General features: G+C 36.2%; 1 protein-coding gene across 1 annotated transcript in view; it reads left to right on the top strand.

Moving 5' to 3' along the window:
* The first annotated feature begins 8,013 nt into the window (after positions 1 to 8,013).
* Positions 8,014 to 15,368, top strand: part of LOC131154261 (thiol-disulfide oxidoreductase LTO1) — a 71,824-nt gene continuing 64,469 nt past the window's right edge. Inside the window, exons 1-2 of the mRNA XM_058106928.1 lie at positions 8,014 to 8,221; positions 8,321 to 8,585. Coding sequence (XP_057962911.1) covers positions 8,108 to 8,221; positions 8,321 to 8,585 — 379 coding nt within the window. The 5' untranslated portion in view covers positions 8,014 to 8,107. The remainder of the gene's footprint in view (positions 8,222 to 8,320; positions 8,586 to 15,368) is intronic.

The following is a 15,368-nucleotide window of genomic DNA, read 5'->3' as shown; positions in this document are numbered from 1 at the left end:
ACATAACATTTTTCCCAAAAACACATGTATACAAGTGACCTGATTGAGTAATATATTGATACTATATCCACAACAACTTACTCAAACAGTCTAGTATTCTTAACACATAAAATAGAGGTATAACTTTTAGTCATTCAAGAAATGTAATAGTTATACAATGCAAAAAGAATGACAAAGATAACCTCAGTAGTTAAGCACACAAACAATATAACTGGTCATTTAAATCATTTAAATGTCATGAAAACAAGGTTAGACCATAAGTATAGACAAACCATTTGCAATTGAAACATATCATAAGACCTGTGGAAGATTTGAGTTAAAGGCACATGACATATGAGCATAAAAGCAGTCTAACAAGTTCGCATACATTTTCATATGAAATTACCGAACCAATTGTAATTTTAAAATCACAACGTATATTTGTTTAAGTGTGATAAGCCTATGTCTACCTCTTTTCTTATAATATTTCAATACGTGAGAGAGGCTCGAGCTAGAATGGCTTTCTACTTAAAATTGCACATGCATAGGTCTACTTGAATTTTATACATTTATCTAGATTGAGACCTAGGTGATCATATTAGTCATTCAACTCATCTCTAAGTACATAAAGCTCTAAAGGATATGACTTAATGATTTGAGAGCTTGTGAAGGGAAGATAAATATATACTCTTTGAAAATTTAAATCACTAATGGGTACAGAAGAGTATTTAGGATAGGCAAGACATTTCTCAAAATATTTCTATGATGGTGATCATATCCATGCATAGGCAAAGAGCATATAGGATATGTGAATGTTGTGAACAATGCTCTTTGATGATTGGAAAGTATGCTTTAGATATTATCACAATTTGGAACAAGGATACAAACCAAGGAAAGGATGAATCTATACCTGATATGATCGTGGTTTGGTAAAGATTTCCTATGGAGTGATTAAACCAAAATTAAAGGATTTACAATTTAAACTCAAAGGGACCAATCCCCTAGTGGATGCCTCTAATTTGGTTATAGCTATGAGAAACACTCAATATATATTAGTCATTTATGATCAATAGTGTTTTAAGCCTAAAGTGATGACTTGATTTTGATTTAGACTTTTCATATTCAAAAGTGAGCTTAGGGTATAGTGATATATGATATAAGATAGAACCCTAACACTCAATTTTGTGCAGTGGACAACAATTGCTTAACTTTGTGATTTTCATGTTAGCATGGGTTAAGCATTTAGAATTAAGTACTAGGCATAAAAGCCATGTCCATTTGGAAGCGGATAAAGAGCCTTAGTATAACAAGATAGTTTAATGAGTGTGTATACTAAGATTTTCATTTTAAGCAACAATCACTTCCCAAACCTACAGTCATCACAACCCCCTAAACCTAAACCTAGGATCTAAGAAAGCGTTAAATAGTTAAGTAAAATTAATTTAAATTCATTTTCCCTAGGTCCTATGGGATTCACCTTCATGATCACCCACATCATTTCTTTGTCAATACCGTTGGCATTTCTAAGTTGGATACACCCTTTCATTTTACAAGACAAGCAAATGTTATATGCATGTGATAGATTATGCTTGCTTGTTTTATTTTTATTTGACGAGGTATGATGGTGGGATTTGTGATATAAAACCTTTTTGAATGATTTACTTCCTTTGTCTCTTAAGGGTTTATTATGATTATCCTTTCCATATTTTACTTTGGGTGAAACTCTAGAATAATCACTTACTTCTTTCCTTAAGCAGATGATTTTCAATATCTTTTTAATTTTTCCCTTCTCCAGAACAACATGATAATCTTTTAATTCTTTCAATTGTATTGCTATCCTTTTGTTTTGATTTTTTAGAAAAGTTTTATGATATGACATTCTAACTAGAAACTTATGAATTTTAAATGAATCCCTTTCTAGTTGTCTATTGAATGATATGCTTTCATCATAAACTCATTGTATGATTCAACACAAGATTTATCTTTATAACTATCACATGAATCCATGCATATAGTACCATTATCCGAAATAATTGATGATTCATTATAAGATATATCACAGTTATTGCATGAATCATTGCATGTTATGTCAATAGTAATATCACAACATTCAATAGATGATTCATCAAGTAATGTGTTGCAGGGATCAACAGATGAATCATCACATGCAATATTAATTAAGCCAGAAGGAGAAACATATACCTCCTTGTTGGTTATTGCAGTATGATCATGATCTGCCACTACCCGATCATTAAGAATTGGAGCATTTGGAGTGGCAATCTCCTTTTCCTGGGATTCTCCATATTTCTTTTTAAGTTCATCATAGATTTCCTGTGCACTATGATATGCCACAAACTCAACAAAAACATTAGAATCTATCGCAAGAAATAACATGTCCATGGCATATGAATTTGCATGCATCAAATTAATATCATTTTCTGCTGGTATACAAATTCCCTTATCAATCACCTACTAGGCCCTCCATTTCATAGATTTTAAAAATACGCTCATTCAAATTTTTCAATAGGTGTAATTGACACCACAAAATAATGGAGGACTGGAAGGTAACTATCCCTCGCCAAATGGGGATACACCAATTTGAGCCTTACGATCTTTTTGCAAAAACATTTAAGTCTAGTGCAATGAGTCTTTGATACCAATTGTTAGCTTTGGTGTATTCCTAAGAGGGGGGGGGGGGTGAATTGGAATTTTAAAATTTCTTTTTAGGTTCAAGTAATCCAACAACCAATATTACACAAACCTAGGGTCTGTCTATGCAGTTCCAATATGCGCAGATAAATATACCATGCTTAAATTAAATCATGTGCTACATTCACAATATAACATACGCATGCGGAAATATAATTTGCGAAAATATAAATAGAACACATACGATATGTTATCGGGGTTCGGCCAACTGTGCCTACGTCCCTGCCTCTAGCTCATAAGCCCGAGGATTCCACTAAAGCTCACTTAATGGGTGGAGCGACATCGATTACAACCAAGTCAATTCAAGGGGCTGACCTCAACCAACATGTCTTACCAGGATTACACACCTAGCTTTCCTAACTAGGTCTAAGCCAATCCGAGACTATTTACTAGGGTTAGTCTCCTTCTTCAGACCCATGCCTAGAATACAAACAATGTATAGAAAATTTTGCATACAAGGAAATGCTTCTTACACTAAGCTGATATGTACTAATAAGCTCAATTTAATCAGTGCACCTCAATGATGTATGAACTATAAGCTCGGTGCTCTATGTGTGTAATCAATACTTAGAATAATGACTTTATCTAATCAAGCACAAGAGTGTATTCTAGAACTATCTTTGAAACTATGTATTGCTATATCTCAGTCACAAGCTTAGGGTTTCAAAGATTACTACCAAAGGTATTCTAAATATCTCTAAACAATACTTTCTCAATATTCAAGCACAAGGAGATATTTAAAAATAATCTAGTAAAAAGTTTTTTGTACACACAAAATACAAGCCCAAATGAGTCTTGCAATAACAATGCAAAGACCCACTTAGCTATAGGATTTTTCCCACACAAGATTTATCAAATTAAATTGTTGGAGAAATCCTTGCTTAACCTTCAATATGAAAATCAAATATCTCAAACAAGATTTTCAAAAGTTCAAGCACAAGAGATATTTTTAAAAAATAAGCTTTGTCAAAAATATTTTTCTTCACAACACAAGACAAGCTTTTGAGTCTTGCAATAAGAATGCAAAGACTCACAAGCTTAAGAAGGTTTCTCACAGATGAATTTATGAATTAAATCACCGGGAACACCTCTAGGCTTACTCTTAATAAAATCAAAAATCAATGCACTTATATGAGAGTATATGTAATAACTCGAGGAATTTTTCAGCATCTCTTCGATGAACACAGGGGATTCGTTGACGATGATATAAGAGAAGCTCATCAACGAGGACAGGTTTCGTCGACGAGAAAATACCGAGAGAGGTTTTTGGGGCAGTCTGAAATTCATCGACGAGGGGGGAAGTTCATCGACGAGGGGGGAAGTTCATCGATGAAATTCCTTAAGGATTCGTTGATGAGATGATGTGTCTCATCGACGAATCTGGGGCTATAAATAATGAAAACTCAAATTTTTTAGCAGAAAACTGGAACAAAAACTTCCTCTCTCTCTCTCTTAAACGTCTCCCACTCCTTCTCTCTTAGATTTCGGGTCCGATTCTCGCCGGATTGAAGATCTGAGGCCACCAGAACGCTCATAATGAAGTTCTTTGCAAGTGTGCTGGAGTTGATCATTGGTGGAGTTAGTTTGGAATTCATTCCAAATTCATGGTAAGGTGTTTATTTAGAATATGCTTTCCTTGCAGTTATAAGAAATGTTGTATGCAGGAAAATATTGATGTTTTGTTCTGGGGGATGTCGTTTTTAGGGTGTTGAGGGGAGAACCCTGCGGGTTTAGGGTCAGAGTTCAGTGAAGGCTTTTCAGAAACTAGGTAAGGAAAATATGCTATGCTAGGAAATTTAAATATACTAATAGAAATTTTACAAACATACATGTATACCAGTATTTATGTAGTTTTTACAAAATATGTGATTTTAAAGTATGTGTGGCCTGAGTAGATATTATTTGATATGGAGTTTTATATAGTTTTTCAGTATATCAAGTTGTACTGATATAGTTAGATATTTATAGATTTTATACAGACATAATGTGTATACATATACAATTTTTATTCAAATGATTACACAGACACAGACACATATATATATATATGATAGTATACAGATGTTTATTCAGATCATTATATATAGTATTTATAGAATGTTATGTTTTTCCTAAATGTCATAACACTCAGAGTATACAGATAGAAGATAAAGACAGATTATACAGTTATAGCATCAAGATGCTACATATATTATAATATTACAGTACAAAAATATAGTGTTATTGTTATTTTGGGAACATGATGAAAACAATAAAAGAGTATATATGTAAATATAAGGTATCAGATCCCTGTGAAAAGATTACAGACAGATACAGATACAGATACAGATACAAAATATAGAGCACGGTACCATTGCTAATACAGATAGAGTACAATCACATATCTCAGATAGTGTGTGGGTACCGTCAACTGTACTTGGAGAGTATGCAGCTCCCCAGTTCGCTGGGTTGAGGGGGCCAGTTTGACGAGGTAGCAACCAGTCCCGCGCCTAGGAGAGGATGCAGTTTGGTCGGGTTGAGATAGTGTAGAGTATAGTGACTTTCCTGGAGGGCCGACCGGGTTAAGTCTCGCCTACAGGTCGCACAACCCTGTCATGAGGGGTCAAATCATGACATACAGAGTTTCAGGGATGAAACACAGTTATCTCTATGTAACACAGTTTTACAATATTTGATAATATAGTACGATATTTAACAGTGTGAAAAGCAGAAAACTCAGATGATATAGTTATGTTTTAAACTGCGAAAAATGTAAGATATGCTTTACAGAGATATCCTTTATTACAACTCAGATGTTATTTAAAGTATATGTAACTTAGTCACCATATACTAGTAATAGCATATTTCCACTTACTGAGCGTCGACTCAACCCATGACTTTAACATTTTTTTAGGTGAGTCAGTTAGGCGAGCAGATCAAGCTCGCGCATAGAGATTTCTTGATTACCCTTGTTATAGGGTAAGATGGTGTAAAGTTTTGAATTTTTTAGATACATTTTACTGGGAAAAGATGTATTTTGTGACCATGTGATGGAAATACTGAGTTCTGGTATTGTATGATATATATGGTTGTGTGATTTATGTTTCCGCTGCATAGGTATAATATTGTATACAGTAATACCCTAATGCCCTTGAGGCTTGAGTTTTCCATAGCAGGGATATCAAATGACATTAGCAATGGTCATATTGTGCTGCCATTTTTTATGAGTGTTGATGATTCTCAATTAGTGAGGGTTCATAACTATTTTAGCCCTTTTAAAGTTAATAAAGTTTATTTATTTTTCAAATTGATCTTGGAAATAAACAATTGATCATTCTTATTATGCTTGAAAAAGAGTTCCTTATTACCGAAAGTGGATATGGAGGTAGATGTTACTACCTCAAACAAATAACAAAATTACTATTATTTGTTTATTAAGTTGATTAAGATCACATATTACTAATTAATAATTATTAGCCACTTTTGTCTTTTTTTTGGATTACGCACCGGGTATCCACGTGTTCGTTTTACGGTCCACGTGACTAATCTTACGCCCCTTGAAGTTGACCCCACAACTCCAAAGAGAGAGTAAATTCAGGAATTCAGGGGCGACAATGAACCCAAGAGGGTTTGAACACCTGACCTCGTGAAAGGCACTCCCGTAGTCCACACTACAACCTGAACCATACCCTGGGGGTTAGCTACTACTTTTGTCTCTTCTATGAACATTAGGCGGCTAAAATTGCTTCGCTTTTGTGAACATTAGGTGACTAAAGTGTTTTTTTTTTTTTTGAGTACATATTTAGTATACAAGAAAGATTAGATCTAATTGGAACTACAACTGTTGTATATGTATGTGTTACCTACATTTGAAATCCTCTCTTAAATCATGGTTCGAGAGAGATATAATGAGAGAGAGAGAGAGAGAGTATATATTTTGTATTCTACTATTCTTTAAGAATTATTCTTTTAATTATTCTGTTGCTTGGATTAATCATATCTATTTTATTTTATTTTATTTATTATGAATATATAAGCCCTTTGATAGAATAAATATTGTACTTCAATAATTGCTAGACTTTTACAATGTATATATATTTGTTGGTGTATGATTTGTAACAACATGGTAGATGATGGAGCTAACAAAAAAATATAATTGATTTACCATGATTATAAACCAATTAAATAAATTGATTTGTTCAAATATTGTTATTACTAAACCTAATATTTTGTGATATTAAAGATTATCATTGATTGGATGGTAATTAAGTATTTATAATTATTCAAACCATGGTATATCATGCTACTTTTGGATTGTTGTATCCTTCACGTTTATAATAAATCAACATTCTTATCATTCTTATTTGCTTTTAGTAATGAGTATTATTTTACTAGAAATTTAATTTGTCTCGTTGTGTAGCGCAAGCCTTTTACTAGTTGGACAAGATTTTCGAAAACTAGTGCAGTCATGGGTGTTTATCATGCCCTCCTCCCCGATATGCTCCCTTGGTTCATTATCCTTGCATGCGCTCTAAGTGTTTTTACCCTCATTAATTCTATATTTTAAAAATAATTTTTTGTTTCTCTTTTATTTAGATAGAAAAAAGAGAGTTTCTTTTTCCCTTATTTAGTTTTTCCTCCTTATCTCTTTCCCATTTTAATAATTTTTAATAGTTATTTTATGTAAGCTAATAAAATGCAAATAGATTTTATTAATTTTCTCTTCTGAGTATCACATATAAGAGACACTTGACTCAACTTAACTTATGAGAATTTTTTTGCCTCGTTAATGTTTAACATAACATGATTGTTCTAATGTTATTTTACCAAAATTAGTAAAATATTCTTAAAGTTGTAGTCACAATAATATTACATATATCATTATTTTTTAATTACATAGGAACTCCAACCACCAACGAGCCATTTCGAAAATAATAAAAACAAAAACAACATCAACAACAACATATTCAATGTTGAGAATATTTTTATTACACAAAGTTATTTTTTTTATAAAAAATCCAAAATTATCTAAAGGTGAATTATAAATACTAATATTATGTAAATCTCTTGTATTCTCTAAAAATTCAAAACACCCATCATGTAAAATATTCTAATTATCCAGTCAAGACTATCCCACCAAAAAAGAAACATTTCACAATTATATATATCAAAATTCTTTTAACTCTGCATTTGAAAACACAATTTCTCACTCTTAATTTTTTTATTTTTTCGCAATTTAAGTGAAATATGATATAAAATTATTTTAAGTTTCTTGGAAATTGAAATCCAAAACCCAAAATTGATTCAATACAAACGCGTCATAGGTAAAAACTTGAAACCATATTCCCCACGATTCACGAAGGTCTGGTGTGTAAAATTAGTTTCTTCGAATTATCCAGGTTGTGGCTTTGCATCCTTAGTGCGGCCGGGGACTGAGTGGATGGCCACCTTCGTCGGCATCAGCATACCATCATCTTCTACCTTTTTCTCGTCTCCAACTCCTCCTCATCCCTCTCCTCCACCCCTCAATGTTTCTTCCGTGCTCCAATTCCAGGTTCTTGAAAAAATAGCTTTCCCACGAACCCCGCTCTCTGTCTCTGTCTCTGTCTCTGTCTCTCTGTATTTTTGATACGATTTTATCGATATCTTGCAGAGCGGGTGTGCGGGGAGAGTGCTAATGCATCCCGTGAAGTGCTTATCGAGGCCAAGTCCTGGCCCTGAGACGGAGGTTAAGACAAAGGCGTCGTCGTCTGGAGCAAGCATTTCTACATATAGATGGTGTGCGGCGCTCGGGGGTTTGGGGTTTCTTGAAACGACGTACTTAACTTACCTCAAACTCACCAATTCCGAGGCCTTTTGCCCTATCGGTGGTGGCAGTTGCGGCGATGTCCTCAGCAGTGATTACGCCGTCGTTTTTGGTATTGTCTTCATCCTTCGTTTTCTCTAACCAGTGTACTGGGAAAATTTTTATGTATTTGTCAGCTAAATACAGCTAAGAAAAAAAATGAATGAATGAATAAATGATCGTGTCTTCTCTTGACCCTAAATAGCTCAATTTATAAAATCTACTTATACACATGGATAGCATGGTTTAATCCATAGAAGATAGGTATTTACATGTATGAGTCATATGTGTTAATTCATATAAGTTAGGTACATATGTCACATGGGTAAATTTATATAAGGTAGGTATGTATACATGGATGTATTACACACACAATGTATCTTGCTAACATCTCCTCTCAAACTCAAGAAGGTAAAGAGACCAACTTGAGTTTGGGAACTAAGTGCTGAAAATGACTAGGATAGGATGTGAAAATGTCAGCTGGTTGTTTAGAGGGGGGAAGATGACTTAGGAAGCAATGTTGCAAGGTGGAGCGTGGCCGTTCATGATCATTGTAGTTTGCAGATTTAAGGTCAGAGAGATGCATGTAGAGCTAGGTAGATTACGAGCAGATTTAAGCTTGGAGAGGGGAGCAAGGAGCTAAGAGCATATCTAAACCCAAAAAGGGGAGCAAAGAGTTAGGAACATATCTAAACTTGCAGAGGTTAGCAAGAAGTTAGGAACATGTCTAAGTGTAACGGTCTTGGACCCAACTCTGGTGAGTTATTGTCCGCGTTGGCCCATTGGCCTCATGGTTTTGTTCCATAAAAGTTGCCTCACATAGTTGGAGTCCAAACCATCCTTATAAATTTAAGATCCCCCTAGTACACATTCGATGTGAGACTGTGACAACCTCTCATGTCCGATCCTTAACGCCCTTGTCAGAGTGGTTTACACCTTTGTGTAGGATCCACCCACATGATAGTACCCTCATGGTGGCTCTGATACAAAAATGTAATGTATTGGGCCCAAATCTAGTGAGGTATTGTCTGCTTTGGCCCACTGGCCTCATAGTTTTGTCTTATAAAATGCGCCTCACATGGTTGGAGTCTAAACCATCCTTATGAACCCAAGATCTCCCTAATACACACTTGATGTGAGACTGTGACATTGAGCCTGGAGAGGTGAATAAAAAGTTAGGAGCAAATTTGAACACGGAGAGGGGAGCAAGGAGCATATCTAAGCCTGAAGAGGTGAGCAAGGAACTAAGAGAAAATCTGAGGAAGGAGAGGGGAGCAAGGAGTTATGTGCAGATCTAATCCTAGAGAGATGAGTGAGGAGCTAGGAGCAAAGAGTTTGGTTGTCTATGATGACATGTGCGAGCAATGTTGATGGGGTGCATGAGAGGTGGTGTTGGTGTGCACTGGCGATGGTCGAAAGAGAGATCCTGTGTTTGGTGGGAGCTCTTTGCTGGTTGTGGAGCGCCAGTGATGATAGAGGACCAACGATGACAAGTAGCGACGTGGGGGAGCACCAATCGTGGTGGAGGATTGGCACCATGAATTTAATATCATGTTAGCTAAACATAGTTAAGAAAAAATGAATGAATGATTAAATGGCCGTGTCTTCTAAATGATTATCTCTTCTCTTGGTCCTAAAGTGCTCAATTTATATAATGTACTTATGTGGGTCACATGGTTTAATCCATAGAAGATAGGTACTTACCCACATGTATCACACGCATTAGTTCTTACAAAGTAGGTGTTGAATCATGGGGTAAAATGGAAGACCTAAACTTAATGATAGGTCTCTCCCTTTATTTATAATATATTTCAAGTACAATCAGAGTGCCCATAATACCCTTACTAACTGACACTTATTACAAGCCAAAAACAATTCATAATAATGCTAAATAACTAAATAACCATTAACACTCCCCTTCAATCTGGAGCATAAATATCATATGCTCTACCTCCAAAGGCATTAGTGAACAAATCAGCAAGTTGAAACTCGGACTTCACATGGGTGGTTGTACTGAACTTCTGTACAAGTTTCTCTCGAATAAAACAACAATCAACTTCAATGTGCTTTGTTCGCTCATGGAAGACAAGGTTAGAGGCAATATGAATAGCGGCTTGATTATCACAAATCAACTCCATAGATTGAGAATGTGGAAAACCTAGTTTTTTGAACATGTATTTCAGCCAAACAAGTTCACATGTAGTGTGCGCCATAGCCCTGTATTCTGACTCAACACTCAACCTGGCCACCGTAGTTCGTTTCTTACTTTCAGAGACACCAAATTACCGTTGATAAAGATACAATACCCGATTGTGGATCTTCGGTCAGAAGATGACCCAACCCAATCAGAATCTGTGTATCCCTGAATATGGATGTGACCTTGATCCTAATGTAAAAGATCTCTCCCTGCTGGACCTTTGAGATGTCTTAAAATGCGAATTCTTGCATCCTAGTGACTTGTTCTTGGGGAATCGAGAAACTAACTCACAACACTTGTTGCGAAGGATATATCTGGTCAAGTGACTGTGAGATAATTCAACTTTCCAACAACTCTCCTGTACCAATCTGGGTTAGATAACAAATCACCAATATCTGACACTAAATTAGTATTGGGATCCATGGGTATATCAATAGGGTTTGGATCCCAATAGCCCCATCTCATCTAAAAGATCAAGAACATACTTCTTAGTGATAATATAGTTTCTGTATGAGATCTTGATACTTATATATCCAAGAAGTACTTCATTAGTCCCAAGTCCTTGGTCTGAAACTTACTATGTAGGAAAAATTTTAGGTCTTGGATGCCTTGATCATCATCATCGGGGATCACAATGTCATCCACATACACAATAAGAAAATTGTGCTAGATGGAGTATGACGATAAAAAACAGTGATCTACTGCACACCAATGAAGGCCAAACTCAAGTACTACAACACTAAAATGGTCAAACCATGCCCTTGGAGATTGTTTTAATCTATACAATGATTTCTTAACTCGACATACTGAGCCTGACTCCACCTGAACAATAAATCCAGGTGGTTGCTTCATATATACCTCCTTATGAAGATCATCATGTAGGAAAGCATTCTTCACATCTAATTGATGTAAAGGCCAATGACAAATGGTAGCTAAAGAAATGAACTAACATACTAAGGCAAGTTTAGCAACCGGAGAGAATGTGTTTGAATAATCCAAATCATACACTTGAGTATACCCCTTAGCAACAAGGCAGACCTTCAAATGAGCCACAAAACCATCAGGATTGACTTTCACAGTCGACAACCAACCATAGACTTATTAGGAGGAAGAGGTACTAAATCCCAAGTATCATTATCATGTTGTGCACGCATCTCCTCAACCATTGTTGTCCTCCACCTAGAATGGGATAGGGTTTCAAATATAGATTTTGGAAGAGCAACGGAAGACATAATACTAACAAAATAGTAAGAAGGTGACAAGAAATCATAACAAACAAAATTAGAGATCGGATGTTGGGTACAAGTGTGTTTACCTTTTCGAATAGCTATAGGAGGATCAACATCATGGAAAATAAGATCATTCGACGGAGGAACTAAAGGCACAGTAGTAGCTGGAGGAGGCGCTTCCCCCTTTAGTCACTGTGTGTATACCTACAAATTGGGATGATCCAAGCAACGAGAAGGAGTCAACTGGATGAAGATGTAGGAGGATTGGGCATAGATACTAGGTTTGGATCTTGAAGGCAAGGTTGAGGAAGAGACTCATTAAGATCAACAAAACTCAAGGAATCAGAGTAGTATGGTGTAGACTCAAAGAAGATGACATTAGCAGAGACAAAAAATCGATGTAAAGTAAAATTACAACATCGATATCCTTTTTGAGTTTAGGAATAGCCCAAAAAGATACATTTTATAACACGAGGATCCAATTTATCCCTTCCTGGAGTCAACTGATGGGCAAAGGACACGCAGCCGAATATACGAGGAGGAAGGGAGAACAAAGGAACCTTAGGGAAGATAATTAAATATGAAATTTTGCTGCCAAGGTTAGAGGATGACATTTTATTGATAAAGGAGCAAGCTGTGAGCACAACATCATTCTGAAAAACTTTGGGGACATTCATTTGATACAATAGGGTACGAGTGACTTCAAGAATATGTTTGTTTTTCCACTTTGCAACTCCGTTTTGTTGTGGAGTATGGGCACAATAGGACTGATAGATCATACCAGAGCTAGTCATATAAGTATTAAATTGGGTATTGAAGTACTCCTTTGCATTATCACTACGAAGTATCCTGACTGGTATATTAAATTGAGTCTTTATTTGGGAACAAAAGACACAAAAGATATCAAACAACTCGCAACGATCTTTCATTAAATATAATCAAGTCATCCCAGAGTAGTCATCAACAAATGTAGCAAAGTATCGAAACCCTAGCTTTGATGTGACACGACTAGGACCCCAAATATCGAAATGGACTAGCATTAAAGGACTAACCACTTGTCTGTCGACCCGGGAAGCAAAGGGAACAAGATGATGTTTGCCTAATTGACATGACTCACACTTAAGATTAGACAAAGAACTCAATGTAGGAACCAACTATTTCAACTTGTCTAAGGACGGATGACCTAGACGACAATTGATTTGAAGTGATGTAGCTTCGACTGTGTACCATGTGTGGAGAAGGCGACTCAAAGTAGTAAAGTCTACGAGCCTGACGTCTTGTGCCAATTATCTTTCTTGTCTTCAGATCCTGAATAACCACATAATCAAGAAAGAATGTGATAGAACAATTTAGTGACTTTGTAAGCTTACTAACTGACATGAGATTGAAAGGAGGTTTAGGAATGCATAAGGCAGAAGAAAGAGAGATGGAAGGAGTAGGATTTACTATTCCTATCCTCTTAACAGCAATAGTGGACCCATCAGTAAGGGTAACTTGAGGTAGATTTTTAGGATAGTGGAGATGAAAAAAAATTGGTTGCACCTGTTATATGGCCGGTGGCAGCAGTATCGATAACCCGAGGACTAGTAGGAAGGATACCATATGACATACAAACTATAGGATTACCTTTCTGGGCAAAAGACGCAATGTGAGATGATGCTTGTTGAGATGACTGATATTGTAGAAACCTTGAATACTCCTCCTTTGATATAGTCACAGTACGCGGTTTACTCAAACAAGTGATTAACAAAGGTACCATACTTTTGGGATTTGCAAACTCGATCCCAACATTCACAAACTCAGACCAATGACCATAAGATTAATTGTTGGAACAATCGGAATAACCATGAACAAGGTGACGAACCACAAACAAGTAATAAATAAATCAGTACAAGACTGCCACAGCACCAAGGAACTCAAACACACCCCCAAGAAAGCAACTCACAACACTGAAACAATTGGAGAAGTGAACAATTGAAACTACCATGGAGAAATCACTAACTTATATAATGCTGCCTTAGCCTCAGAAAAAACAGCTTATGAGCACTGTCATTGCTCATAAGCTCAATAACCATTGATAAGCTGCTTCACAAAGCATCAAACAACCATTCCTTGGGGTGCAACACTTGAGCCATTAAAAAAGGTGAGATCTTTGGGCAATAAACATCACGAAAAGCTCCAAAAACATGTTAATAGAGAGATTGGATCACTGCTGGATCATTTCAGGTCAAAACCATGCCTGAAAGTGGCTTCACGCACCAGCGCATGGGGTCGGCCCTGGCAGCCTTCGTCCGGCATGTGAGGGCGTGTGGGACACTTCCTGGAGGTGGGATTTCAGTGGGGGGCAGATCGGCAGTGTCTGTGGGTGACTATGGTGTTGGTTTTGACAAATCTATGGTCGGTTTGATGTTCTTGAATTGGCAGTGTTGCCCAGAAAATTCCAGCCATTGGTCTGACTTTCTGCTGCTGCTGGCTGTTTTCTAGGGTTATAGTATCGCTGAAAAATCTTCTATGTTGATGGACATGCAGCAGATTTTGGATTTCTGGCTTCAGTTTGATGGTGGTGGTAACACTTAGGGGTTAGGTTTCTGAATCATGCGCTGGTACCATGTTGAATAATTGGGTAAAATGGAAGGCCTAAACTCAATGATAGGTCTCTCCTTCTATTTAAAATATATTGCAAGTACAATAGGGATGACCATAATACATTACAAACCAAACCATAACAATTAAAGCTTGATTTGCATTGTTGCCCCACAACCTAATAGTTTAAGCTTTTAGGTAAAGTGGTAATCTAACATGGTATTAGAGCCGGTTACCAGGAGGTCTTGGGTTCTCGTCTTGTTGTCCGTGTTTACTATGTGGTATTTAAAAAAAATTATTGTGTTCCCTATCATGGGTGCGTGTAGGGGAGTGTTAAAGCTTGTTATACATTGTTTGCCCACAACCTAACAACTTAAGCTTCTAGGTAAAGTGGTAATCTGACAGTAGGTATATCTGTCACAAGGGTAAATTTATACATATTTATATGAATTAAAACATGTGATCCATGTGTTTAAGTACCTTACTTTAGTGGATTAAACCATGTGATCCATGTATGTAAGTACATTGTATAAATTGATCCCTTTAGGGCAAGAGAAGCGGCAATTGTAAAAAATCCCAAGTGTCTTGGAGTGATTTAGGGGATATTTATGTAGAGAATTGTCTGTTATTGAGAGAGATTATTTTAGGAGATCGTTTCCATCTTTAGCGTACTCAATTGTATTATAAGTATAATGTATCGGCTTGTACAAATTTTCATTAAAAGAAATACAAAAAACGTATTATGATTTCATGGTATCAGAGCTAGGGTTTCTATAATCCTAGTTAACGATGTCATAAGGAGCCATCAACAGCAGAGGGTCGAGCACCTCTGAAGCTCTCGACGGTG

Source organism: Malania oleifera, chromosome 1, assembly GCF_029873635.1.
Source record: "Malania oleifera isolate guangnan ecotype guangnan chromosome 1, ASM2987363v1, whole genome shotgun sequence".
Taxonomy (NCBI): domain Eukaryota; kingdom Viridiplantae; phylum Streptophyta; class Magnoliopsida; order Santalales; family Ximeniaceae; genus Malania; species Malania oleifera.
The sequence above is the reverse complement of the archived record's forward strand: the minus strand, read 5'-3'. Positions and strand labels throughout refer to the sequence as shown.